Source organism: Schistocerca gregaria, chromosome 3 (assembly GCF_023897955.1).
Source record: "Schistocerca gregaria isolate iqSchGreg1 chromosome 3, iqSchGreg1.2, whole genome shotgun sequence".
Classification (NCBI taxonomy): domain Eukaryota; kingdom Metazoa; phylum Arthropoda; class Insecta; order Orthoptera; family Acrididae; genus Schistocerca; species Schistocerca gregaria.
In genome coordinates, this window is record NC_064922.1 from 78,327,313 (window position 1) to 78,355,081 (window position 27,769).

General features: G+C 39.4%; 1 protein-coding gene across 3 annotated transcripts in view; it reads right to left on the reverse strand.

Moving 5' to 3' along the window:
• Window positions 1–27,769, reverse strand: part of LOC126353937 (activated Cdc42 kinase Ack) — a 403,423-nt gene that overhangs the window by 304,538 nt on the left and 71,116 nt on the right. For all 3 annotated transcript variants that reach the window (XM_050003203.1, XM_050003205.1, XM_050003204.1), the window contains exons 3-5: window positions 27,267–27,514; window positions 1,945–2,136; window positions 516–625 (exon numbers count right to left, since the gene is read on the reverse strand). In XM_050003203.1, coding sequence (XP_049859160.1) covers window positions 516–625; window positions 1,945–2,136; window positions 27,267–27,514 — 550 coding nt within the window. The remainder of the gene's footprint in view (window positions 1–515; window positions 626–1,944; window positions 2,137–27,266; window positions 27,515–27,769) is intronic.

Sequence of the window (27,769 nt, forward strand, 5' to 3'; positions counted from 1 at the left end):
AGGACATCACAACACCCAGCCCCTGAGCGGAGAAGATCTCCGACCCAGCTGGGAATCGTACCCGGGCCCTTAGGATTGACATTCTGTCGCGCTGACCAGTCAGCTACCGGGGGCGGACGTGGTGTCAAGTAATCCCAGAATATTGCTGTTATCGCAATGAGTAGCTGCACTTTGTACAATATATATGAAGTGCTTGTAAGTATTCACAATCTGAACAGTAGCTTGAAACTTGAATTTCTAGGTAGCCTCATTTTTTTTTTAATGTGGTAAAGTCATAATGGAAAATCCTATGTGGAATATGACTATTGGTACAAAGGAAGGCCAATTCTTGTCATCGCTGAGTAACATATAGGCACCCTAAAAAGGAGTTGCTAACTACAGTTTAGTCATTGAAGTTTTGTTACTTAGTAGCCTACACACAGACAATGTTCTACCTATAAAATTTTTTCCTTGCATGAGAAAAATATTTTCTTTAAAAAATAAAAAAAGAGGGCAAAAACTAAAATAAAACTTACTAGTGATTGACATGTGCTGGCACTGTTTGCGTAGGTAATCTAGAAGGCTTCCCAGCGGTGCCAGCTCTGTCACCATCATCATGGGCTGAGACAGAACGACACCAAACAGTCTGCAAGAGCAACGGCAAGAACACCAATGCAAACAATATTGTGTCAACACAAGACTACAATGACAATTACTCACCTACCAAACGGCAACAACCACTATGTAACAACTACCACCTAGCATATCTCTGATCAGTTACTTTGCATACCGGTTGTACCTCTTGTTTTTTGTACACGTCACAGAAGTGAGCGAGTCAGGTAATTGAGGAAGTCTTTAGATACAGACCACTGGCTCTGATACGAACAGAATGCAGGAATCACACTGATATTCAGCAATACAATCAAGGGACTCTGACAAGACTTTCTTCACAATAATCTGAACAGTATTTGAACTGTCTTCCTCACTGACAACAGCACAAATAAATAACTTCCCACCCACATCAGTGAATACAAGAACTCTTACTCCCACACACAGCACAGCATCTAAGTTACCAGAAGCTCACCCTAGTCAATGTAACTTTGGTACCTGGTAGCTCATATTTTCCATAAGTAAGAATTCGAGCACTGAGAAGCACTGCTATCCAGTATCGACAGTCTGTTTAAAATTACTTCAGGACTAACACAGGAGGTGCAAAAGAGAGTTTCCGAGACTGGCACAAAGCACAAGTGTAGTCTTACATTTCATTTGACTCACTCAAAACTATTGGTTATTAAATGTACAAAGTTGCAACTGGTATTAATGTGCTATGGAAGTGCTACACTATGTTTTCATTTCCGTTTATTTACAGTAACAAATTTTTAAGACAAAGTATAGGACATTTATGAAAACACATTTCCTGATGACATTGCCAATTTTGAGACATGCAGGAAACATTTTTGTTATCAAGTTTACATGAACACATTATGAAAACAAAATCTTAATAGTACTACATACTTTCATTTCTTCCAAACTGGAACTCAACAACAATCTAATGACAGACAATTTGAGTAAAATGTGATGCACAATGCCAGGCTCAGGTGTGAAAAATTCAGCAGTCGCCCATTACATTTCATTGTGAGAAACAGATTGTTAGATTTATATTTAACCCCTTATTATATTCTCTGATCAAATTTTCTTCTAGTTGTAACAAAGCAAAAAAAATATTCCTGTTAACTGACGTGAGGAAACTTATTGACAGGCCTATAAAAGCGACGAGAATAGTGATACAAAATACACTACTCCAGTATTGCAGCAACTGTTAACAGAAACAGCAAAAGTTATTTCTGCTGTGTGTTTATGACTGATCTCCTGAGATGAACTTCATTCATATCTCAGCTGTGTACTTATTAACAGTCAAAACTTTCACATACAATAATAATCTCTAAACAGCATTTGCAGCCTTACCTCACAAGATTTGGATGGTCCAGAGCATGCATTGCTTGCACTTCACGCACGAAATCCTCCAGGATGCCTGGCTGTCCTAGTGCATCACGTTTGAGTATTTTAACTGCAACAGGATGTACATGACCTGACGGTGTCGTCCATTCTCCACGTCGAACTACTCCAAATGAGCCATCGCCAAGCTTTGACATTAGGCTATAAATTGAAAAATATGTTGCATTTGAGCACATAAAAGACATTTCAAACAGAAGGTTGTTATACATGACTGACTAACGAAATGATATTGTAAAAGAGGACAAGTCTGTGACACTTATAGAACTTTTTGTAAGAATTTGTACAAGTATGTACCACATCACGTAATTTCCACACATATATGGAATTTAACCTTTATCCTTTAATTTTGACAGAAATGAAGTTTTTTATCTGCAATGAGGTATTCAGAATATGGTGCATTAATTGTCACAAGGTTATCCCCAGCTCAGGACAACACTGTGACATGAAATCCAAAACAGGGAAAGCACGCAAAGTCATACATCATCACAACAATGGGCTGACCTTGCATTTCTTTACAACTTTGTTACAAATATACCACATTTTATTAGTTTTGTTTAATCTACACACAGATAGAAATGTCACAAAGTTTGTCAGTTTGGTGTGTCTTACTTTTCTGATGTTCTTAAAATACAAATTACAGGCCTTAATAAATAGAGTAAGAGGGGGAGAAAGTAGTCTGCATTATGCAATGTAATAAAACATTTATACAATTATTTACACAACAGTTCAGTGAAACTGTGTAAGAAAAAATTGGTCAAATACATCTAACACAAAATCCTCTAATAACATTATTAAGACCAAACTGTTGGACACTTACTTAAGGGTTCAGTTTATGAGAAAAAATAAAGTCTCGACACATTCAGTACAATATTCTGAGCAACAGTATGTTATATTTAAAAACATAGTTATCATGTGGAATAAAACTTTGCCTTTTCTACTAAACCTCACAAATGTCCCCAATTTCATTAACAGAAACTGTTTTCTAAAATTTTAATTGGCACACTTGTTTCTGCAGGTATGTGTATTGTTATAAACTTATCTCTATAATCTAGGGAAGTAACTTTTCTCACTTACCAATAGCTGAAAGAGTTTTCATAAAATTTCACTTTCTGTAGAATGATCTACACAATTAACTTACTCATGTTAAAATACCCTCAGTTATTTAGCTCTTCGACAGTAGCACAAAGCATCCAAGAAATCTATGAACAGGTTTCTCCACCTCACAAAAAAATCAGCTTTGTTACCAGCTCAGATGTAACACACATACTTGTAGCTTCCATCACTAATAGTAGTATTATGCACGATTATCCTGCCACAGAGCTGTCTATCGAATGTTAACCTGAATTACAGTAGTTAAGAATAAAAAACTGGAGTGCACTGTTGTCACAAAGTCTCCCACTTTTATTGCGCTAAGAAAATTATCAAATACAAATAAAATGTTGACAAAAAACAAATTCGTCAGTTATATTTGGCAGAGTGATCTAAATAATTAATGGAAAATCTTATATAAAGATGTGAAACAAACACTAACAAAGAGATAGAGGGGGCTGGCCAGTACTTACCTCAGTTCAGTACAGCCGATAGATACACAAAAAACAACCGAAAATTTTCGGTTGTTTTTTGTGTATCTATCGGCTGTACTGAGCTGAGGTAAGTACTGGCCAGCCCCTCTATCTCTTTGTTAGTATATATTTGGCAGAGTGTCACAAAAAGCCCAACCTCTTTGCATTTACACATGTCTACCTCTGTGTGTGTGTGTGTGTGTGTGTGTGTGTGTGTGTGTGTGTGTGTGTGTGTGTGGAGTGTCACAAAAAGCCCAACCTCTTTGCATTTACACATGTCTACCTCTGTGTGTGTGTGTGTGTGTGTGTGTGTGTGTGTGTGTGTGTGTTTGTTATTGTTTCTATTTACCAGCGCTTTCCCGTTCGATAAGTCACAGAATCTTTGTTTTTTATATATATTTTTCCCGTGTGGAATTTTTCCCTCCAAGGAGATTTCAACCAACTTACAGCCCATACCTAGCACAATACTCAGATTTCTTTCATTTCCCAGAAGTTTGGGAAATCAGCTGAAGAATAGACAGGCCTGGCAGTCTTATGGTAAAACATGGGCCCAGAAAACAAAAGATGCAATTAATAAAATATTTCAGGCTATTATGTCATTGTCAGATGGATGTCCCATGAAAACCCAACGTTTTGTCTCCATCTCCAGAGGACATCGGAGCCTCTTTGAATATTTGGTTCATACCCTGGCTTGCTACTGACTGCAGCAAAACTCCTTTTACCCACGCTCTCACGCAGTGGTGTGGCATCACATGCTCTGAGTAGCCTGGTGCATTTAACTGTTGTTGGTTGCTCTTCTCCACTGTTACTATCCCCTTGTGGTGGCAGTCTTACACATATTATTCAGCACTGGAATCCAGATGTAATTCAATGTTACTGTTCCTGTTAGCTGCAGGTGCTAAAGTAAGTCACCTTGTCAACTTTTGGCAAAACTTGTGATGAGGAATGTTACACTAAGCCAGAATTTCTTCAAATTTTTTCCAGCAAATAGGGCAAACATTAAAATAATGGTAAATATTGACCAGAAATTTAGATGTTTCTTTACCTAAACTCCTCAGTGCCTTTACACAATATCATGCAATGCATAAATGTTTCTAGTTCTGATGCTTACAAGTTGTCTGACTCAGGTCTCCCGATATCACTATCTAAAAGCCTAAATACTTTTTTATTGACTGAATCCCAGCATATTGTCTGACCTCATCGTTTGGAATTTATTCAAGAACAAGTTGGTCTGGAGCATGCTTCACATAATTTCTGACATAACATTTCATGCCTGCTTTCCTGATAAAGTCTTAGGTGTTGCATTCACAGGAGCTGACTCCATGGGGCCTGAGGGGGCCCAACCCCCCCCCCCCCCCCTTCAATAGTTTGTTTGTTGTGGGGAGGGGGGGGGGGGGGGGCACAGGCCCCACAATAATTTAAGAAAATTATGAATTATGCTTTGTAAAAAATCACAAAATTATGTTGGAATTTTTTTTCCTTGTTTGAAGATAGTTACCTTTTAAAATACATTCAGAAATGAGTTAAATAAATAATTATTACAGTAGTAATAAGCTTAACTGAAAACGAGTGGTGTGAATCACGATAATGTTACGGTGCTGCGGGCGCACTTAGAATTTGTCCCAGTGCGTGAACCTTTGGGTAAAGCCTGTCGGCGGCGGGCCAGCGCTGCGGCCGCGGCAACATAAAAAGGACTGGCGCACAAGCGCCTGGAACCCTCCACCTCGCATTGCCTTGACACTTCGAGACCTTACGATGCCGCAGCTATATAAAGGCTGCCCTGCTGTCGCAGTTTCATTCAGTGCATGCTGCAGAAGTGTTTAGTTTTCAGACTTTAGTGTCTAGTGGACTATTTTATATAACGATATTATATTCGTTTACTTTAGTCACTTTGTGTATTGTGAATTAAATTTGCAATTGATAAATTTGTTACCAAAAACTCGCACTTGGAGGTTGATGATACTGCAAGTCAACCTCCAACAGTTATTGTGTCGTCAATTGCTTCATCGTCTTCAGGCGAGAACTGTTCACAGCCAAAACCTGGACAATCTGGTAAGGGAAGATCATTTCAGATGTCTTGGTTGATCAAATATACATGGCTAGAACGTGAATCAACCGAAAAAGTTTTTTGCAAAACCTGCTAAAAATCTATTACAATTTCCTTAAAAAAATTGAAGAATAATAATAAGAAGAAGATGCACTTACTTCCCTAGGGTTTTCTAACTGAAAAAAAGGCTTTGGAAAAATTCTTTCTTCATGAAAATATGTTTAAGCATAAAGAAGCTGTTCTGAAAAATAAAAATATAACTGACAACTGCTTTACATTTTTGGTATCATGCATCACATGTAATTCTCCTAAAGGAGAAGAGAGAAACGTCCCTATTAAACTTGTTATACCATGGCAATTAAAAAATAAAAATATAAAAACAAAAAACCTCTATAAGTTTTAAAGAAACCAGCATTGCCTTGACTGCTGACTTTTGGGAGACTCAAACCAAGCACCTCTGCAATATTTGTACTTTAATTTCATGTGTCCTTATTTGAAAACACATCAGCTCATCATCATTGACACTTTCAGCAAATTTTCTTTCATGGTTCCTACGCACTCTATTACAGATCATTCCAAGATCCTGGTGTTGTCATCAATCTTTTGCCCCAAGGGGCTACCTGAAGCGATTGTGACTGACAACAGACCTCAATTTGTTGTTGTCGAGTTTAGCCCTTAGGCTGCTGCATCTCCAGGTCCGGCTGGCCATGTCGAGCACACCCTTGAGCTAGCCAAGTCCGTTTACTTGTGCTAATACTGTCTCTGCAGATGTCTGTGCCTGGGCTCTTCAGTTGGCTGACCTAACATCTAGCCCTGTGCTGAGTATGATCAATGACATTACAAATAAACACAGTGTATCTGGATACTTATTTCATAGCTTTGAATCTGGAGATAAATTGCTTGACAGACATAATGTTGTATTGAATAGTACTATTTCTCTTTTTCTTTTCTTTTCTTATATATAACCTCTATGTAAACAGAATAAGGTTCAAACCAAAGACATCGCCAAAAGTAAATTAATGAATTGTTTTGTGGCAAGGATAATGTTTTGATACATTGTTAAATATCTGTACGAGGCAAAGTAATAAATACGCTCTTGAATTTATTAATTCATGTATCTTCACCCTTTCATTTCAGGAAATGGTAGCATACGGACATATGCTTGGATCCATCATACAAGCATTTTTAAAGATTTCCATTGTTTGATCACTGTTAAAGATGTGTATTTTAACCGTTCATTAAAAGAAGTTATTAGGAAAGGAATTTTTATTTGCATGGTTATAAGTTGAACTACGCCTGTTCATCATTTGACTCACCGCCAAGATCCTGCATCAAGACGTTCGGTGCAGACAAGAATAATTAACGCCGTATCTTGAGGAGCATTCCTGCATTGATATTGTCACACTGAAGACTGAACACAATGGAATTAATATGAAGGTAATGACTCAAACTTGACAGACACTTATTTAACTTGGTTTACTTATGCTAAAAATATTGTACTTCGTGTGTTTAAGAACTTATAGACAGATCGACAATTTCAACGGTTGTGGTAATTATTTGATACAATTTCAATGATTGCGGTAATTATTTGGTACCACACAATACTGGAAGCAGCATTACATAATGCAAATTATGTTTCTTGACCTTGAATGCAATGATATTCATGGTCTGTTGATAATGGTACCAGCTAAAGTTCACCCAAGACTGCACACAGATTCATGAATTGCTTTCAAAATTTTCTCAACTATTCTTCCCAATCAATTTTTCCAATTATTCAAGCAAGTATCAATCTGTTTCCATTTTCACATCCATAGTCAATGCAGACAAACTCCTAACGCTGCTAACATGTAACTCCTCATCAAAGACTTTCTTTCATTTGCAGTTAGTTCTTGGTAATCATCATAAGGTCTCTCTGTATATGTTTTAAGTTTTATTTGACATATTGATACTTAATTATCAGCTTTTTGTACGTAACTTGAGACATTAATGCTGGAGAATTCATAACGATCAAACGTTTACTTTCGTTTGTGTTAGCGTATTAATTCACCCGCACACAACTTTAGAGGGAAGTGTCTAGATGCCGAGACACACTTTTGAAGCTAATCAGCATATTTTGAGCTCAATACTCCAATAAATTATCCCCACGGAAAATTAAAAAAAGGTCAACGTTTCTGAATTTTTTTAATGAGACGCAATTGTTGTTATACAATACAAATAAATGATATATAACTTTTGTTTAAGAATTTTATAAGGAAATACTAAAGTTTGTACACTACTTAATTATCAGTTACCTTTAACTCATAATGACCTTTTGTGCCTCAGAAACTTTCATAACACCACTATATATAAAAATGAACTATAGTGTGTGTGTCTCTCACTAAAACTCAGAAATGGCTTAACAGATTTGGATGATTCTCTTTTTGTTGCATTAGTAATTGTTAAGGCAAGGTTTGCAGAAAGAATAGTTTGGAAAAGTTGCTTAGAAAATTGAAAAAATTCTGGAAATACTGAAAGATCTTTTTTCTATGAGATTTTGACGATTTTTGTAACTCACAATCGAAACGATTGATGTGAATAATTCTTTCTTTTTCCATTACGGTTCTTGGAGCATCCAGCCTGTGTTTATCAGCACAGACTGGATGTTTCACATGTTTGTGTGTAAGCTCCTTGTCAGCATAGTAATTCATCTGGAGAGACTCTTCAATATAAGATATTTCTGTTTTTTTATTTATTTACTTATCTATTTATTTATTTATTTATTTATTTTGCACTGTTATATTTCACATCCTCTTTTCTCATCCAGGCTTTGGACTGATGATGGCACTGAGGTGCTAAAACATGTTTGGGAACTTGGAAAAAAATGGTGTTTTGCATAACTGGTGGAACATAGTCCAACAAATTTTTGTACCATTTAACAGATTTATGCACAGATCCAACTGAGCTTAATAGAATGTCTGAGTAGTCTACTGCACCCATACTTGCATTGAAGTCAACAACACATTGAGGCTTCATTAGTTTCTCGCCAGTCTTTATGTTTGTTTTTCCCAGGTCATGCACATCGACACTTCTCTCTTGTCGCACCACTTTATGGCAAGCATTGTGTCAGTTGACATAAATGCTCCTTCTTTCAATTCCTTCTGCAGCTTCAGCAAACTGGACCTGGGTCATTTCATGGTGACTAATGTCATATTTTTCAGTGACAACAGAGATTATAACCCCTCCGTTTTGGCAACAATGATTACTTTTCACAACCTTTATACTACACATACTATACTATACATACACAGGCATCTTTGAGAGTTTCACAAATTGCCTATAAATACAATAGCCTATTTATAGACAAAATTTAAAAAAGTGTGACAAACGTACCATTTGCATGACACTTTAAAAACCAACTGATGTTGTAACAGCTTTTGTAAAGTGCCAATGCTGTTTAGTTTCACCCTTAATGTATGACTTTGACCTCTGTACTCTACCTTACTTCTTACCAGCTGCTTGTTGCTGTGTGGCTAATTATTAGGTGGAGCAGGAAGGTTTATCAGTAAGGTGCTGTGACAAACCTAACACAATGGTCATAACTATTAACTTTATTTCAAAATAAGCTACAGCCTTATGATTGAAGCACATGTTTAAATACAAAGCATACAGCATTGGATAAATCTCATATAGCCTCACTGAACTTGAAATGACCACGATGATTCAGTAGGCATGGTGGTGATTACAGTTTCTTCAGAATGTCAGTCTTGTGATAAATAATTTGATTCTCTTTGTCAGGCCATTTATATGTAGATGTGCCAGCGGGAATCATGACAGACACTTGAAAAGAATTAGAATCCTCAGGATCCACTCCAACGACTTCTCCAGGACACCTCTGATTATCATACTGAACAATGCACCAGTAATGTACAGATAGTCTTATAGAATCAGAATTACCAATTACTAGTCTTCACTACTTTCTTGGGGAATACTGCTATCTGAATCATCATTGCTATTATGAAGACTGACAGTGTAAAATTTTACACAATCAGATATGGCAACCACATCATCTGTGTTTTCATACAACAAAACCTGCAAATTTTCTACTCTTTTCACACAATGAGCTCGCTTGATACCTTGGATAGGAGCTACATGTTTAAAAAAGTTACTCAGTTCACGTTTTTCTTCTTGCATGTCACTCTCGGCGACAAACAGTACCTGCATATTCAAATTACCAGCAACAAGAACTCTCCAGCATTCGAAATATGCTCGTCGCCTTGGAGGACACGCCTCCACACATATCTTTTTTCGACAGCGCCTACACCATCATGTGCGCCCTTACCACGATACGATTCAAAAAAGTTCCAAGCAGAATATTTTGGGCACACTGACATAGCTGCCATGGAATACCTGTTCTTGAAATGACTGGCTGCTCCATCACTCCATACTGTAATTTTTTCCAACTGTCTCAAAGTGCTCTTCAAAATTTGTTATGATGGCTTTGTTGAAGATCTGTACTTCTGCAAATGTGTGACTGGTGCAATCTGAAATCACAGCGTAACACTGATGCTTCACATCCACGGTAGAATCTGGTCAATGATGTATGACTGCAGTATATATCGTTACAGCACAATCGTTGTTCCAGTGTGCTGCCATTACTTCATTCTGATGTCTTATACAACAGTTTTCACCAAAGTCTGTTTGCAGTATCACACTTCCTGGCTGGAAAGAGTCTTTCTGTTTCTGCAATTCTGATGCCTGTCGATATATGTTATATAGGTGTAATTTTACTTTCTGGAGTTGAGATGTTAGTTCATCTCTTGCTTCAAGAAGATTCCATTCTTGCTTCACAATTGCACCTCTTCTATCCCACTGAGTGACCTGAATCTTGCAGTTCTCAAGTTCTTCAGTCGGATGTTGCACTTTGAACTCCAAGGTGTCTACAAATTGTTCAGTAGGTAAGCACAAGTGACACATTCCTATAATACAGTTTTTGTTATGCACATCACAAACAACAGAACGTACAAAGCCATTTGTGGATGTTTCTGCACTTGTGTACAAATGGATCTGGCAAAGAAGGAATTCAAAGTTCTCACAGTATAAACAATCAAACAAGTCAACATGTGATGGACACAGTTGGCAAAACATTGACAATCCTATTTTCACATCAGGGTACTTTTCTTTAAACAAAAAGTGGACCTCCTTCAGATTGAACATCATCAGCCTCTTTTGTATGCTTGTCTTTGTTTTTGTTTGTGCATCCCTGACAACTTTCACGTCTTTCTTACCAGGTACCTGGTGTGGAATTGTATCACTGCATAAGAAAACTTGCACAAGTTGTTTCGTTTCTTCAGTGATTGCAGTTGACCTATGTCTTGACACTGTCACACAGAGAGACGCTACATAAACTTGTTGAAAATAACTTCGTTATCACTTTTCTTTGTTTTCGAGGACTGCTGGGTAAAGCTTCATTCACTTTTCTGGCAGCTCTTTGTAGTGACCGAGCACTTTTGTATGGTGATATTTCAGACGAACTTATTGGCATTGTAGGGGATGCTGTTTCTTCAGAAGCCTGTTTTCAGCGTTCTCTCATTCTTTTCATACGGATTCTTGAAGCTTCCCTCTCCTTTTGGTGAATTTTCTTGTTACTTTTCCTACTTTCTTGGAGTTTCTTCATATTTTCACGTGCTTTCTGTCTTTCCATTTCCTTCTTCTGTGGATCTTGCTTAGCTCGACTTCTTCTTTTCCGTTCTGCTGGTGTCATTGGAGCCATTGTGGCCAATGATGCATGTATCAACTAATTTTCCTACCAAAAAAAGCAGGCTATTAATTGTCATAAATATTTTATACATTATTTTTGACACACACTAACATTGTCTCTTTGAAATTAAATCATAAAATTAAGCTGTTATTTCCAGCGAGGCAGACAAAATGTTGGTATAGCCAGTGACTGTTGTTGTTGTTGTTGTCTTCAGTCCTGAGACTGGTTTGATGCAGCTCTCCATGCTACTCTATCCTGTGCAAGCTTCTTCATCTCTCAGTACCTACTGCAACCTACATCCTTCTGAATCTGCTTGGTGTGTTCATCTCTTGGTCTCCCTCTACGATTTTTACCCTCCACGCTGCCCTCCAATACTAAATTGGTGATCCCTTGATGCCTCCTCAAAACATGTCCTACCAACCGATCCCTTCTTCTGGTCAAGTGGTGCCACAAAGTTCTCTTCTCCCCAATCCTATTCAATACTTCCTCATTAGTTATGTGATCTAACCATCTAATTTTCAGCATTCTTCTGTAGCACCACATTTTGAAAGCTTCTATTCTCTTCTTGTCCAAACTATTTATCGGCCATGTTTAACTTCCATACATGGCTACACTCCATACAAATACTTTCAGAAATAACTTTCTCACAATTAAATCAATACTCGCTGTTAAATTTCTCTTCTTCAGAAACACTTTCCTTGCCATTGCCAGTCTACATTTTATATCCTCTCCACTTCGACCATCATCAGTTATTTTACTTCCTAAATAGCAAAACTCCTTTACTACTTTAAGTGTCTCATTTCCTAATCTAATTCCCTCAGCATCACCCGATTTAATTTGACTACATTCCATTATCCTCGTTTTGCTTTTGTTGATGTTCATCTTATATCCTCCTTTCAAGACACTGTCCATTCCATTCAACTGCTCTTCCAAGTCCTTTGCTGTCTCTGACAGAAATACAATGTCATCGGCGAACCTCAAAGTTTTTACTTCTTCTCCATGAATTTTAATACCTACTCCGAAATTTTCTTTTGTTTCCTTTACTGTTTGCTCAACATACAGATTGAATAAAATCGGGGATAGGCTACAACCCAGTGAATATCGTAACTAATAATGGAGGTTACGTGAGTCACAAAATACCTGTTACGTTTGTCACGCCTACTATAAGATTTTGTAGAAGCATATTGTGCATCCCCTTTCTCAGTATGTTATATTGGATGTTTGTCCTAATGTGTATGGATACAATAGCTCAAAAAAAACTGATATCACAGTACAAATGTGAAAAAATTTCGCGTTTGGTGACTAACGTAACACCGACGTCTAAGCAACTATGATTATTATCTGCCCACACCATAATAGGCAATGGGTTGTGAAAACCTACATTAATTGACATGGAAGTTCACCACATAGCATGCCACATGTAAAATATGTTTAACATAGGAGTAAAGACTTACATTTTAGTTCACTGAAAACTGCCAATAATGGCTTCTGTTTATATTCGGGCTTCTATTGCATAGCTCGTGCTAAGTTTATTGTTGATGTGTTGCCAAATTCAGAAAATACACATTCCGAGCTTTAATATGACATGCTACATGATTAAGTGGAAGAAAATTTTAATTATGACAAAAATGTCACATTTCTGTGGAATTACCCACCTGTTGCTATGTACAGTACCACATGCTGCTAGGGTTGTGAAGCCAGAGGAAAAAGGCTGGACTTTTATACCAACTGTCGACATACAGGGTATGTTCACATTGACGATATGGCTTCATTACAGTTGCCACTATATCGCCACATATCCCCAGATTATGGAGTTCTGTTGTTGTGCCTGTATATACAATGAAATCCAAGACGTATCCAGTATACAGTCGCACAACACCTACTTCGTTTCAAAGGAATGAATTGTTCGTATGATAAGTGACCTTTGAACAATAGGCTTCCATAAACACAGAGCTTTTTGTATGGTTTAAATGCACTGTGGAATGCCATATAAACTGTATCAATTATTTTCCTAATTTTGAACAAACTGTCATCTCCGAGAATGCAACATTCTCAAAAGTAACAAAAAATGGCCACAGCACATAACTTCATTGAAAATTGGAGTGCGCAAAGGTATATCTTTGGACCAATGTTCCCTTATTCTCAACTTTTTAACATGGGCTATGAAAAGCTAAATAGCAATGAAGTAATACAGTTCCTCAAAACTAGTATCTTACCTGGTGGACAGTTGCAAATGAACTGCTTCCAACACATTTGCCATGGTGAAATTGTAAAATCAGTTTGTTTCAAGTCCTATAAATTCCACCAGATTTTCTGATTGAAATAGCATGAAAAAGGATAGAACATTGAATCACACATTTATTGGCAATTATGTCCTGAAGATGAGTCATCAAACACATTCAGAGCTGGAATGAAATCAAGCTTTTGCCAATCAAATTTGTCACTAAGGCATGGCCTTTTATGGACCAATTAGTCTTCACTTTCAGAATCTGAAGAACTACCTTGGCCAGCTCTACTGGGTGAGGTAAATGGACGTATATTACTACAAGATTATTCAGATGAACCATCATCATCATCATCATCATCATCATCATCATCATCATCATCATCATCACGACAGTCCCTGAAGATGCCACACTGACTGTCACTGTCACTCCTTGGGAATGTCTCCAGTATCTCTTTGTCAGTGCAACTATGCCGACATGTCGTTTGTTTGTGGAACTTAAAAGTGATAGCACTCTAAAAATCATTATGAATAAGCAGAAAGTTACACAACACCACAGAAGCAGAATGCAGATGATCACATGAGTCAGCTAGGATTAATGCCTAACAGCAACTGTGAAATCCAATGGAAATACCAATGAGCAGCTTTAGACTTCTGTAGGACCACAGGTAGCAGAACCAGCTGATGGTAAAAGCAGTCATTAGGACTCAAGTACTGGCGAGGCCATGCTAGTGAATTCTGTCTGCAGCACCCATAGGCAACAGCAGTGCAGCGGCTAATGCTGTCCATAGCCCTGCAGAAAGACGGAGCGCAGTGGGATTTCATGTCTACAGTGCTCAAAGGGTTAAACAGTTTTGCACTGCCTCCAGCACCAAACTCTCAATTTGATTCGGTCTCTTACAGATTGTTTTACAGATGGAGGTGCTGGAAGCAGTGCAACACTGTACAATGTACTGAACATTCTACTTTTCTCCTGCACAGACAGAGGACTGCTGCAGCACTGTCAGAATCAAATTCGTTCTTGTGAACTGCATGCTCCTGCTGCAGGCTTTGCGCTTTCAGATTCCATCCCTGTCTGGACGGGGCAGTCCCCGCTGAATCCGGCACCTGTGGGCCCCGCACCATTGGTACCATTCCCGGAGCCAATGGAAGTCAATGCTCTTTTGTGGTTGTCACTGTCTCAGCACCCACTATTGTTTGGGGATGGATCCCTCCTCCTGGTGGCTGTCCCATGTGCCACCTCGGGTCCATCTGCCATCTTCAAGACACCCGTGTCTTTGTAGCACTGCCTTTGGAGGAGCACGGTCCCCCTCGGCTCAGTTTCTTGGCCAGTGTTCCCAGGTGGGCTCAGGGACCGTGCCAGCACTCAGCAGGTGTTCAGCATCACCCTCCATTGCAACTCCCATCTCCGCATTGCCTATATTGAAATGAGGACCTAAAGTTATGAGCACACAGTTGCATTGATCTGTGGCCCTACGAAATGCTAGCCTAGTTTGAAGGTACAACTCAGTGTGTTTCAACATTCTCTTCATGTCTGCACAAAGTATTTCTCTCAGGTTTTTTAAAGCTTGCTTGTTTCATCATAAAAAATTGCCTTTTTCACAATAATGGAAGCACTGTCAATCCATTTTAATGCTGAACTGAGGTAATAGCTCTGTCTGCAGACATCACACTTCCTGGTACTTTGTACAACAAGTAACATGAAAAATGACACTTTTAGAAAAATCTTTCACACAGTACCATCCACTATGCATGTTTTTCTAAGTATGGAAGTATGAATTAAAAAATAAATTAATGAAATCAAATCAAGCACTTTAGCTTCACAAATATCTATGTCAACATAACGTCTGCTCAATTTCCTTCTAAAAGCCAGTCACAGCTCACAACACAATATAATGTCACACAAAAGTCTTGGCAGAGAGTGGTGAACAATCAGAGTGAGGGAACATGGACTGGGAGGAGGTGATAGGACAGGGAAACAGAAACTGTTGGGTGGAGGGTGGGGACAGTTGGTTATCAGAGCTTGACACCAGATTAATTTCGAGAGTTGAGAATATACTGTAAGGATATCTCCAACCTCCACAACTCAGAAAGGTTGATGGAGATACGGGGGCTCCAGATGGCCTGAGTAGTGAAGCAGCCATTGAAATTAAGCACGTTACGTTCAGCAGGTGACACAGGGTAGTCCACTTTGCTCGTGGCCACAGTTTGGTGGAGGCTTTCCATTCTGGTGGACAGCTGGTTGGTAGTCACACCAGATAAAAAGCAATGACTGCAGCAGAGATGGTGTGTGTGTGTGTGTGTGTGTGTGTGTGTGTGTGTGTGTGTGTGTGTACATACCACTGCTTTCGTTTGGTAAGCCACATAACCTTTGTTTTAGTTATATAAGTATTAATTGTGTTTTTCTTACTTGTCACTTCTTTTTCCATGTTTTTGCTTTTAGGAAGCTTTAATTTTCGAGTGCTAGTAATAGTATTCCATACATTTTGCGTCTGTTTTGAATACAGTCCAGAGAGAGTTAGTGCTTATTTTCACTGTTTCCAACAAGAAGCATCTAGTAACCACAGTTTAGTCAGTTATCAGTCACCGTTAGGGAATTAGCAGTCTAGTTAAAAGTTGATTACTTAACTCTCTACGGCAAATTGTTGATTTCTTAGGATGGTTAGGATGTGCGACTGCTGTGTATGGAAGCAGGAGGAGCTGGCCACTGCTCGCGAACAACTGATGGCCTCGGTCAGCCGTCTCCAGGTTGCTGTCTCTGAGTGTAGTGGCAGTGGGGAGTCAAGTGCGTCACATGGTACACCCCAGGTGTTACATGCTTCACCCAAGATCCCTGCTGTCGAGACATCTTCTAGGGTACAGTGTGCGGTTGGGCCACCCTCTCCCCAAGGGAGTGGCAGGTTCAATGGTGTTCACACCACATGAGGCGGATGATCGATGTGGAGGATGGTCGTGTGGCATCACCCGCTCTGGCTGTTGGTGGACATGTGGTCGCTCCTCTAGCAAGGTCCGAGCAGGCACATGGGAAGAGGGGTTTATTAGTGATTGGGAGCTCCAATGTTAGGCAGGTGATGGAGCCCCTTAGGGAAATAGCGGAAAGGTTGGGGAAGAAAGCCAGTGTTCACTCTGTCTGCTTGCCGGGGGCTATGACCGAGATGTGGAGGAGGCAGGGATAGAGAGCACTGGGTGCACCTGATGGCAAATTGTTGCTCATGTTGGCACCAATGACTCCTGCCATCTGGGTTCAGAGGTCATCCTCACCTCATAGAGGCAGTTCACAGAGATGGTGAAGGCAGAAAGCCTCGCTCAAGGGGTGGAATATGAGTTAACTACTTTTAGTGTCTTTCCCAGAACCAATCACGGCCCTCTGGTTTGGAGCCAAGTGGAAGGCTTAAACCATAGACTCAGACGATTCTGCGGAGATCTGGGGTGCAAGTTTCGCAACCTCCCCTATCAGGTGGAGAAATGTAGGTCCCCCTGAATAGGTCAGGCATGCACTACACGTAGCAAGTAGCTACAAGGGTAGCGGAGTGCGTGTGGGGTGTACATGTAAGTTTTTTAGGTTAGAGAATTCCCTCCCTAGGCCTCCTGAGATGCAACAAGGTAGCAGTAGACAAAACGCAACAAGGAATCACAATATTAATGTGGCAATAGTAAACTGCAGCAGTGTCTATTTTTTGCAAATGTTTATGGGGAATGAAACTGGCAGTTTCCCCATTATCATGCAAAACATGAGAGAAGCAGTTCACTAATATTGGCACCTCATAGTTATGTAAAGTTGAAATTCTATCTTAACTTCTTTTCCTCAGCTCTGAAGTCACCTGTAACTATAAAATGAACAGTCATTGCCCACACGAAGAACTGATGCCATGGTTGTCACATTATATGAAAATACCATACTTCCAGCTAACGCCATTTTAATGACGCTATTTCTAATTTACTGATACTTTCACATGACAACATACCTAAAACGATTTTTTGAGGAATGTTTTTCAGTGCACAAATTGAATATTTCCATCATATACAACTATAAATATGAAAACTGCGAAATATGTCAGTCTGTTTATGGGTCATTTAGAGGAAACCTTCCTAGCCTCCCAAAGCCCCAAACCCCTGGTTTGGTTCAGGTTAATTCATGATATCTTAGTGATCTGGACTTAAGGCCAAGACACACTATCCTCTTTCCTTCACATCTTCAAGACTGCTTTCTCTCCCATCAATTTCACTTGGTCATCCTCAACCCAGTGTGTGCCACTTACCTGGACATTGACCTGCTCGTCTCTTATGGTTCCATCAACACCTCTGTCCATGTTAAACTCACCAACCACCAACAGTACCTTCATTTCGACAGCTGTCATCCCTTCCACACCAAAAAAATCCTTCCTATACAGCCTGCTCACTCAGGGACAGTATATCTGCAGTGTCAAGAATTTTATTGCCAAGCAAGCTGAACATTCACCCAGACCTAGTCCACAAACAAAGTCCCTGTATCATATACCCACACATCTACATCTACACTCCGCAAGCTACCTGACGGTGTGTGGCGGAGGGTGCCTCGAGTACCTCTATCGGTTCTCCCTTCTATTCCAGTCTCGTATTGTTCGTGGAAAGAAAGATTGTCGGCATGCCTCTGTGTGGGCTCTAATCTCTCTGATTTCCTCATGGTCTCGTCACGAGATGTACGTAGGAGAGAGCAATATACTGCTTGACTCCTTGGTGAAAGTACGTTCTCGAAACTTCAACAAAAGCCCATACCGAGCTACTGAGCATCTCTCTTGCAGAGTCTTCCACTGGAGTCTATCATCTCCGTAACGCTTTCACGATTACTAAATGATCCTGTAACGAAGCGCACTGCTCTCTGTTGGATCTTCTCTATTTCTTCTATCAACCCTATCTGGTATGGATCCCACAACAGTGAGCAGTATTGACACAGTGGGCGAACAAGTGTACTGTAACCTATTCCTTTGTTTTTGGACTGCATTTCCTTAGGATTTGTCCATTGAATCTCAGTCTGGCATCTGCATTATTGGCGATTAATTTTATATGGTCATTCCATTTTAGATCACTCCTAATGCCTACTACCTGATAATTTATGGAATTAACTGCTTCCAGTTGCTGACCTGCTGTATTGTAGCTAAATGATAAAGGATCTTTCTCTCCATGTATTCGCAGCACATTACACTTGTCTACATTGAGATTCAATTGCTATTCACTGCACCATGCGTCAATGTGTTGCATGTCCTCCAGCATTTCAGTACAATTTACCATTGTTACAACCTCTCAATATACTACAGCATCATCCACAAAAAGCCTCAGAAAACTTCAGATGTTATCCACAAAGTCATTTACGTATATTGTGAATAGCAACGGTCCTACTACACACCCCTGTGGCACTTCAGAAGACTTCTCTCCATTGAGAATGACATGCTGCGTTCTGTTATCTAAGAACCCTTCAATCCAATCACACAATTGGTCTGATAGTCCATATGCTCTTACTTTGTTCATTAATTGACTGTGGGAAACTGTATCAAACAGCTTGCGGAAGTCAAGGAATACAGCATCTACCAGTGAACCCGTGTCTATGGCCCTCTGAGTCATGTGAATGAATAGCATGAGCAGGATTTCACACAATCGTCTTTTTGGAAACCCATGCTGATTCCTACAGAGTAGATTTCTAGTCTCGAGAAAAGTCATTATACTGTAACATAATACATGTTCCAAAATTCTACAACTGATCGTTGTTAGAGTTCTGCACATCTGCACATAGTTCTGCACATCTGTTCGACGTCTCTTCTTGAAAACAGATGAAATGTGCCGTTTTCCAGTCTTTTGGAACGCTACACTCTTCTAGAGACCTACGTTACACCGCTGCAAGGAGGGGGGTAAGTTCTTTCGCGTACTCTGTGTGAAATCGAACTGATATCCCATCAGGTCCAGTGGCCTTTCCTCTTTTTAGTGATTTTAATTGTTTTTCTATCCCCCTGTCATGTATTTCGATATCTACCATTTTGTCATCTGTATGACAGTCTAGAGAAGGAACTGCAGTGCAGTCTTCCTCTGTGAAACACCTTCGGTTGAAGACCTAGAGAATTTCGGCCTTTAGTGTGCCATCCTCTGTTTCAGTACCACTTTGGTCACAGAGTATTTTTGTTTTGATCCACCTACCACTTTGACATAGGACCAAAATTTCTTAGGATTTTCTGCCAAGTCCGTTCATAGAACTGTACTTTTGAGTTTGTTGAACGCCTCTCGCATAGCCCTCCTCGCACTAAATTTCGTTTCGTGTAATTTTTGTTTGTCTGCAAGGCTTTGGCTATATTTATGTTTGCTGTGAAGTCTCCTTTGCTTCCGTAGCAGTTTTCTAACTCGGTTGTTGTACCACAGTGGCTCTTTTCCATCTCTTACGATCTTGCTTGGCGCATACTCATCTACTGCATATTGTACGATGGTTTTGAACTTTGTACACTGATCCTCAACACTATCTGTACTTGACATAAAACTTTTTTGTTGAGCCATCAAGTACTCTGAAATCTGCTTTTTGTCACTTTTGCTAAACAGAAAAGTCTTCCTACCTTTTTTAATATTTCTATTTAAGGCTGATATCATCGATGCTGTAACTGCTTTATGATCGCTGATTCCCCGTTCTGCGTTAACTATTTGAAATAGTTCAGGTCTGTTTGTCACCAGAAGGTCTAATATGTTATCGCCTGAGTTCTCTGTTTAACTGCTCAAGGTAGTTTTCAGATAAAGCACTTAAAAAAATTTCACTGTATTCCTTGTCCGTGCCACCTGTTATAAACGTTTGAGTCTCCCAGGCTATATCTGGTAAATTAAAATGTCCACCCAGAACTGTAACATAGTGGGGAAATCTACACGAAATATTTTCCAAATTTTCCTTCAGGTGCTCTGCCACAGCTGCTGAGCCAGGGGGGCCTATAGGGACACCCTCACGTAAATACAGTCAACCTCCAACTCAACCTTACGGTGTGTTAGATGTCTGTCAGAATTACTCTATAGCAAGCCACTGACTACCAACAATAAGCTATATCTCATCTCCAGTGATAAGGACAGCCACTGCATTTGTCAAGAGAGTTGCAGTAGTAATTAGTAGCAGTAAAAAAGTAATAATTTCATGTGTTTTCATGGCCTGGTGCAAACATTTCAACTGGATACCACTTAAGCAATTTGCATGTCCCTGACCTACCCAGTGCCGAAAAGTGGAAAGCAGACCAATAAGTTAACACTGAATATGAACCACATGTCATTTTTGACAAACCTTCACATCATGGAGAGCTGAATACTGTAGGTGAGTCAATGTAAGTTGATCCCTGACAGATGTAGCAGATTGGGTGCAGAAACTTCACGTGGCTACCTCAACTAATACCGTAGACCGGTTTTGTAAATATGTCTATGGCAATACCTCAATGTTGTCACAGTTCTGTAGGCAGCTACTGTTTTGTACTTTGCATATCACAGCAGGAAACAGAGCTGCAAGTTGTCAGGGATCATCTTATGCCATCTCAACAAAGGGTAAAGTCAGAGAGAAAATATCCAAAATCCAATAGGAATTCGATCCCACAACCATCTGGTTTCCAGGCATACACTTTACCACTAGGCCACCAGGCCCAAAATTTATACAGGTAGTTCATCCATATGTTTGATGAGTGAGTTTGCAAGTACCAAAATATGTGGCATAAATGGCCATACCTTTTGACTGCATTGAATTAGTAGCCTAAATTTTTCACAGCACTAAGGGGCTGTAGACCCTATTATGTGACATAATTTCAGCTTGAAATCTATGTCTGTACCTCAGAAAAAAAGATCTGAACAGTGGGCTGAATGGGCAAGAGAGACGGATAGACAATAATGTGATCCTATAAAGCAGTGGTACTGAACCTGTGTGCCATGGTGCTTTTGTGGGCCAAGAAGGAGTATGGACTCGTTTTGTAATTACTGGCAAAGAAGCCAATTGTGGGAAATTTCATTCCTGGTGTCATCCTTTGTGCCTCAGAGGAATTCCACTTAAGGTGGTAGCCAATCTGCATGAGCAGTCAAATGTAACTGTTGCGCGTTACACTTAGCACCAGCAGGAGAGGTTGTGTTTTGAATCAATTTTTATTACATAGTGAATTTGTATACAGTTGATAATGCTGATAAACTATGGGAAAGTTTTCAAAACTGTCCCATGAAAGTAAAAAGTGATAACTTGCTTGGGACAGCAAGGAAAGTGGTAATGAAGAGAGGAAATGCAAGTTAAAAAGTATGATGATACCTACTTAGATTTTGATTTCATGTGCACTGTTGTCAACCATGCAGAGCGTCCACAGTATGTCTTGCGTTTGAACGTACTTCCTGATCAATGTATGCTACCTAGCGAATTAAAAATTTATTTAGAATGTGTTCATAAGAATGGCAGGGTCAAAGTATGAGTATATTTTTCTAGAAAAACTCATTCAAATGAAAGGACGAAAATAATCATTTTCTACGCAGGTGAAAATCTCGAAGCAGTTCTAGTTACCAACAATGTAGCTTACCAAGTAGGAAAATGTAGGGAAACTCACACTGTTGCACGATTAATTCTACCCATGTGCTACTGGCATGGTGTCCATTATGCTTGAAGAGTTGATGTGTGTTGTTCAAATGTACAATGCCTAAACTATACGATATCTTTTGACGAACACTCAGATGTCAATCAGTAGTAAGTACGCAAGAAAACACTGCACATAACATTTTAAACTTTAGTTGTTTAAATCCAAAAACTGATTTAAGTGCTTTGAGCATAAACATTCTGTGTCATAGCATAATTATTATTAGAATTATATTACTCTTCATTCAGTAGTACTGAGAAGAAAAGTTCTTATTTAAGAATCTAGACAAAACCAAAAGTATTGGAGATCTGCATATGTGTTGAAATTTAGTTGACACCTGCACAATTATGGGCTTCCTGAACTTGCAATTTTATGACAAAAATGCGAAATTTAAGTTAATTTTTACCCACTTACAATTATTTTTCCCTCATTTGGAAAGTCACATAACGCTATCTTTTCTGTCATATTACCAGATACTATGTACTTATAAACAGTATGGGGTTGGGTTGTTTTGGAGGAGGAGACTAGACAACGAGGTCATCGGTCTCATCGGATTAGGGAAGGAAGTCGGCCATACCCTTTCAAAGGAACCATCCCGGCATTTGTCTGGAGCGATTTAGGGAAATCACGGAAAACCTAAGTCAGGACAGCCGGATGCATGGTTGAACCATCGTCCTCCCGAATGCGAGTCCAGTGTCTAACCACTGCACCACCTCGCTCGGTATATGAACAGTATCTTTTCTGCTCTAGATAACTGTATTATGTAAATATTTATTACAAAAAAATTGTAAATAATTGCATTTTTACAAATTATTTATTCAAAAACCCCCATCCAAAAACTTTTGAGAATTACACACAATACTGTTTGGTTAATATGTTAGTAGTCAGTGCAGACACAGTGGCCAATTATTTCCTGTGTAATATATTAAAAATTTTCAACATTCTGCGTATTACGCATCGCTGAATTTCTAGTGTAAAATATGCATGTTAGCAACATTGTTTCCAGCAATCTCCTGTTTATAACACCAGAGAGAGGACTTGCACATAAACCATTCTGCATTGAGTTTTGTGTTTTGTTTGAATTTGTTGTTACATACAACGCCAGTGAGGGAATGCAGTAGTGAAAGAGTGAGGTGTGTGGACTATGAAGAAAGACACAAGAAGGTGGTATCTAAGAAAAGTGAAAAACCACTTACAGCTGTTAGAAATCTGCCCAAGGTATTGTAGAAATATCTTGGTCCTCTAGTAATAGTATTAACATTACATCCATTATGCAGGAATTGCCACACTCACTACAAGAAGAAATTTAGTGACAATCCACCTGAGCAATCACCATCATCCGAATGTGAGACTGAAGAAGACAATGCAGACATTTATATTCCTTGATGTGAAGTAACTGATACGTTGAATGTTAGTTTCTGCGACTATATTCCCCATTTAACATCCACGAAAGGTAAAAAGCTCCAGAAGAAATAAGTATGTAAAAAAAAGTGGAAGAAATTGAAACAGGTTTTACACAAGCAACATTTTCAAAACTTTGTAAAGTGTATAATGTAGATGCACTTGGTGCAGAACCACAATGTTGAATAATAAATTAAAAAAATAGGAGTGTGGGTAAGCTACTACAAACAGCATAGTGAAGGCATTATTGTGGCCAAGATAGACACAAAGCCCACACCTACTCCAGTAGTACAAGTTTATATGCCAACTATCTCTGCAGATGACGAATAAACTGAAGAAATTTATGAGGAGATAAAAGAAATTATTCAGATAGTGAAGGGAGATGAAATTTTAATAGTAATACGTTACTGGAATTCGATAGTAGGAAAAGGAAGATCAGGAAATGTAGTAGGTGAATACGGGTTGGGGGGCAGAAATGAAAGAGGAAGCCGCGTGGTAGAATTTTGCACAGAGCATAACTTAATCATAGCTAACACTTGGTTTAAAAATCATGAAAGAAGGTTGTATACATGAAAGAATCCTGGAGATACTGACAGGTTTCGAATAGATTGTATAACTGTAAGACAGAGATTTAGGAACCAGGTTTTAACTTGAAAGACATTTCCAGGGGCAGATGTGGACTCTGACCACAATTTATTGGTTATGAACTGTACATTAAAACTGAAGAAACTGCAAAAAGGTGGGAATTTAAGGAGATGGGACCTGGATAAACAGATTGTACAGAGTTTCAGGGAGACAATAAGGGCACAATTGACAGGAATGGGGGAAAGAAATACAGTAGGAGAAGAATGGGTAGCTTTGAGGGATGAAGCAGTGAAGGCAGCAGAGGATAAAGTAGGTAAAAAGACGAGGGCTGCTAGAAATCCTTGGGTAACAGAAGAAATATTGAATTTAATTGATGAAAGGAGAAAATATAAAAATGTGATAAATGAAGCAGACAAAAAGGAATACAAATGTCTCAAAAATGAGATCGACAGGAAGTGCAAAATGGCTAAGCAGGGGTGGCTAGAGGACAAATGTAAGGATGTAGAGGCTTTATCTCACTAGGGGTAAGATAGATACTGCCTACAGGAAAATTAAAGACACCTTTGGAGAAAAGAGAACCACTAGCATGAATACCAGGAGCTCAGATGGAAACCCAGTTCTAAGCAAATAGAGGGTCTATACAAGGGCGATGCACTTGAGGACAACATTAAGGAAATGGTAAAGGATGTAGATGAAGATGAAATGGGAGATGTGATACTGCATGAAGAGTTTGACAAAGCACTGGAAGACCTGAGTCGAAACAAGGCCCTAGGAGTAGACAACATTCCATTAGAACTACTGACAGCCTTGGGAGAGCCAGTCCTGAAAAAACTACCATCTGGTGAGCAAGATGTATGAGACAGGCGAAATACCCTCAGACTTCAAGAAGAATATAATAATTCCCATCCCAAAGAAAGCAGGTGCTGACAGATGTGAAAATTACCGAACTATCAGTTTAATAAGTCACAGCTGCAAAATACTAACGCGAATTCTTTAAAGACTAATAGAAAAACTGGTAGAATCTAACCTCAGGGAAGATCAGTTTGGATTCCATAGAAATATTGGAACACATGAGGCAATACTGACCCTATGACTTATCTTGGAAAATAGATTAAGAAAAGGCAAACCTACGTTTCTGCCATCTGTAGACTTAGAGACAGCTTTTGACAATGTTGACTGAAATACTCTCTTTCAAATTCTGAAGGTGGCAGGGGTAAAATACAGGGAGCAAAAGGCTATTTACAGTTTGTGCAGAAACCAGATGGCAGTTACAAGAGTCGAGGGACATGAAAGGGAAGAAGTGGTTGGGAAGGGAGTAAGACAGGGTTGTAGCCTCTCCCCGACGTTATTCAACTTCTCTCCGATGTTATTCAATCTGTATATTGAGCAAGCAGTAAAGGAAACAAAAGAAAAATTCGGAGTAGGTATTAAAATCGATGGAGAAAAAATAAAAACTTTGAGGTTCTCCGATGACATTGTAATTCTGTCAGAGACAGCAAAGGACCTGGAAGAGCAGTTGAACAGAATGGACAGTGTCTTGAAGGGAGGATATAAGATGAACATCAACAACAGGATAATGGAATGTAGTCAAATTAAGTTGGGTGATGCTGAGGGAATTAGATTAGGAAATGAGACACTTAAAGAAGTAAAGGAGTTTTGCTATTTGGGGAGCAAAATAACTGATGATGGTCGAAGTAGAGAGGATATAAAATGTAGACTGGCAATGGCAAGGAAAGCGTTTCTGAAGAAGAGAAATTTGTTAACACCGATTTAAGTGTCAGGAAGTCGTTTCTGAAAGTATCTGTATGGAGTGTAGCCATGTATGGAATTGAAACATGGACGATAACTAGTTTGGACATGAAGAGAACAGAAGCTTTGGAAATGTGGTGCTACAGAAGAATGCTGAAGATTAGATGGGTAGATCACATAACTAATGAGGAGGTATTGAATAGAATTGGGGAGATGAGGAGTTTAAAGCATAACTTGACTAGGAGAATGGATCGGTTGGTAGGACACGTTCCGAGGCATCAACGGATCATCAATTTAGTATTGGAGGACTGCGTGGAGGGTAAAAATAGTAAGGGAGACCAAGAGATGAAAGCACTAAGTAGATTCAGAAGGACGTAGGTTGCAGTAGGTACTGGGAGATGATGAAGCTTGCACAGGATAGAGTAGCATAGAGAGCTGCATGAAATCAGTCTCAGGACTGAAGACCACAACAACAAGAATTTGACAAGTTCAAGAACTTCTAGTCAATTATTTCAGTTTTTGCTCGGTATCCTATAGCAGAGTCACAGAAAGTACACAACTGGTCAGAGGAGCCACAAACTCAGTTTGAAAACCACTGCTACAAGGGTTAAATATGGAGGTATGGAACCCTAGAAATGGATGACAGTGGCATATAATGAAACATGTCACACAGCTTAGAACCTAACAGCCACAATTTCAATTCAATAAATGAGTCTTGGCAGACAGGGACCCAAGTGGTCCAGCTGGCACTCTGAATCATAGCATGTATAACAATCACCCGAGGCAGTTTCGAGATGCCACTGAAACCAACAGTGGCATGTGTGCTGTTGTTCTGCTTCACAAGTGGAACACAGTGAATTTTCCACAGCACAACTAGTCGGACAGTGGCATGGAAAGATAGGCAATTCCTCACATTATGTAACACTGCAACACAAGGGCATACGAGGCATATCCAATTGATTATATTAAGAAAGCTGACTTATAGTTGCTAATTATGTGGCTTTTCATTGTTATCATCAATCGTGAATTATGTTACAATGAACACTCCTATTTTCAAGTTCTACATATACAGAGAACTTCATATTAACTTCCACAACATACTTTTTTAGTGTGTGTGATACAGTTAAGAAAGAAATTCAAAGGAGATGTTCAAAATTTGTGATATCAGTTTCAAAATATTCTGATGTACCTGAAGGCTGCAGCACAAAAAAATCTATGGTGGTAGTTGAAGGATATTTCTATTTCTCTCTCTCTCTCTCTCTCTCTCTCTCGCTCTCTCTCGCTCATTGGAGACTGCAAACTTTTGAACACAATGCTATTGCAGCTTAAAGTTTGTATATGGTACGGAAATTGTACGGACAGTATTAGAGACACAAACCTGACGTCTTTCTCACGGATCAGGCACGTGAGGTGAAGGGGAGCTGAGTCCTCCCCCCCACGGCGGCTGCCTCCACCACCACCTCCACTGCCAGCAGCTGCCCCCAGCCTGGCCAGCAAATTGCGCTTCCACTGTGCCGCTTTGCGCTTCTTGACAGCCTCCAGCAGGCGGCGGATGCCTGGCTTCCCCATGCCAATTTTCTCGAGGTCTTCTGTTCGTACATAATCAAAGTGTGACAGTCGAGTTACCTGTAGAATTATGCCAGTGAGATTACGAAGTATCCTCAATCAATAGACCTTAAAAATGAAATGTAAAATCATTAAGATTTCCAATATTTACCTAGTTTTAAAGAAGATATATAAGAAATGGAATTACTAATTTTTTCTGGCAGTAATGCAAGGAAATTGGTTATAAACTCCCATCCTGTCTGCCAAAAAGGATTGTCCTTCAGTAATGTCAGGATTAGGAAAGAGGCCCTGTAAGGGCAAGGAAGTTAACCACAC